We start from the raw sequence: 2,363 nt of genomic DNA, 5'->3' as shown, positions 1-2,363 counted from the left end.
ATCAGTGCAATAGGATGACCTGAAGGATTTCTGTACACAGTTGGTGTATGGAATGCCCCCAGAAATGTCACTTGCTGCTTCTGTACTTGGCTGACTAATTTCCCCAGAAATCTGCATTAAGACCAGTACAATTTTTGCAACAGGAATTTCAGGGATGCCGACACTGCACCTTTCCATATTACAACACAGGAAGCCCACCAGCTGATTATAATGAACCCAGACACTCCCATTCAGGAATCAGGCTGGAAAGGACATGCTGCATCAAACAGCTATTTCTATAGAACAGAAACGGGTAGGAAACCAACAAAATTGGTGAAAATCCTTCCAATGTACATTGATCACCCAGAGCGGATTGAGTTTTTTTTATTCTGATCAAAATTGGAGTTACTCTCACTTTTGTTGGGGAAAAGGAGAACTTTATTTTGTGATTGAAACCAGTCATGACATGCTAAAAGTGTAACCACACTGACATTCCACTTTAAAAAGGCAATAGCACCAACTCATCACTATAACATCTTTAAAAAAACTTAGATATTACAACTGATATTAGCACAATAAAGTGGCCTTGTGTCTTTAAGTGAATCTAAAGCCAAAACCTTTTTTTTTTTTTGTAGAGTTTTGGGGGAACAAACGTATTCATGTACTGGAGCCATGTGCTGTGGATTAAATCTTTACCCAAGAGTCACTGAGGAGAATGTCCCTGTAATTCGATAATTTAGGGAGATACAGATGGCCGCAGCTCCTGGTGAGGACATAAATGAAGCAAAAATAAATAAATAACATTATAATTACCGCTATTATTTGAGGCAGGCTGACTGGTGTGGCCCGACAATGTAGAACTAGGCCCTGAGCTTCTTCCTGAGCTTTTAAGTGATCGGTCCAGGAAAATGGATGGGGGGAGGTAAATAAAAGACGTGTCTTGAGACTCCAGTCTGATGGATAGGTCAGTAACCCCTGTGCTGGTTCAGTGATTGTAAGAGGCTTCTCTGGTGACTGATAAAGATGAGGGGAAAAAAGAAGACTATTAATATAAATATAACTGGCATACTTATCAAAGGGTGTAGCTACATCTAGGTCTGCATTAAGGTGCCCATACATCTGCCGATTATCGTACGATAATCGCAGGTCATCCCGCGATCGTATGATAATCGGCAGGTGTATGGAAGGCGTGCAACCGTTTCTACTGTACGGTCGCACGTCTTTTGTCTTCCAAACACGCGGAAAATTGCGCGATTTTTGTCGGGGTAGTGGCGTGCTCGGAAGACAAATGCCGAACGGGCCAATGTGCGCAAGCGCACACTGCCCGCTCAGTATTGGAATCATCGGAAGCCCCCCCCCTCAGCGAGGAGGGCTTGCGATGATCGCAAGTAAGATCTGCCTGTCCAAGATGGGCAGATTGTATGAGATTTTAATTACCTTACAACGATTGCACAACAAAAGTCGTTCAATGGTTGTAAGGTGTATGGCCAGCTTTACACAATATATTTAATTCAACTAAGAAAAGTAATTTACAATGCAGGAACAGAATTCCACTACAAGATATCCACCTTCAAGTGAATAGTAAAAATGTAAAACATTCAGCACCTGCCGAGCGAGCCAGCAGCAAAAGCACTTGGGGATATGTGCAAGGGGGGTTACCGCCCTATATTATTTTCATCTAATGCATACCTACCTAAAGTGGGACTGACAGACAAAAAAAACCAAAACACAAAACACGTTTGATTGGTCCAGCTGCATATACTAATAATCATGGCTATATCCATGCCAGATACTGCTGTGATCTTCCAGCTCTGGTGCTCAGAGTTCCAGTTTTTGTACAGCAAAGGATTCTGTCATTTACTCTCTACCTTCTCCCCATTCATAAAATATCTTGGATTTTATTTCACTAAATACAAGGCGTTATGTGACTAGACAAGGGGTAGTCGCTGTCATTCACCAGCTCCTCCCCTCCCGTCCAACCACATAAAACCTTGTATTCCGTGAAAAGAATACAAGATGTTTTATGAATGGATGGGATTGGGTTAGGGGAAGGGGGTTAAGCAACAGTATCCTTCAGTGCACACTATCTGGAACGCAGAGCTGGAAGATCAAAGCTGACAACGGAAGATCAAAGCGGACGATATCTGGCATGGATACCGTTAGATATTTTTGCCATCCCCAGCAGTCATCCGTATGTGGTCTATCCAGCATTAGCGGTAACTTAGCTGGAACAATCAAAAGGTAAAAGTTTCCCTGGAGTTCTACTTTAAAAAAAAAAAAACAATTGATATCTCAGATATTACAACTGATATGAAAACAATAAAGTTGCCTTATCTTTAAATGTATTTAAAGCAAAAACTATTTTTTTGGGGGGGGGGGGGGGG

The 2,363-nt window shown here is 41.9% G+C and overlaps 1 protein-coding gene across 1 annotated transcript in view; it reads right to left on the bottom strand.

Moving 5' to 3' along the window:
* Positions 1-2,363, bottom strand: part of DONSON (downstream neighbor of SON) — a 20,153-nt gene that overhangs the window by 14,641 nt on the left and 3,149 nt on the right. Inside the window, exon 3 of the mRNA XM_018555538.1 lies at positions 793-993. Within this exon, the coding sequence (XP_018411040.1) occupies positions 793-993 (201 nt within the window). The remainder of the gene's footprint in view (positions 1-792; positions 994-2,363) is intronic.

Source organism: Nanorana parkeri, unplaced genomic scaffold (assembly GCF_000935625.1).
Source record: "Nanorana parkeri isolate BGI_ZX_2015 unplaced genomic scaffold, ASM93562v1 scaffold201, whole genome shotgun sequence".
Lineage (NCBI taxonomy): Eukaryota > Metazoa > Chordata > Amphibia > Anura > Dicroglossidae > Nanorana > Nanorana parkeri.
Note: the sequence above shows the minus strand (reverse complement) of the source record. Positions and strands in the feature narration are given on the sequence as shown.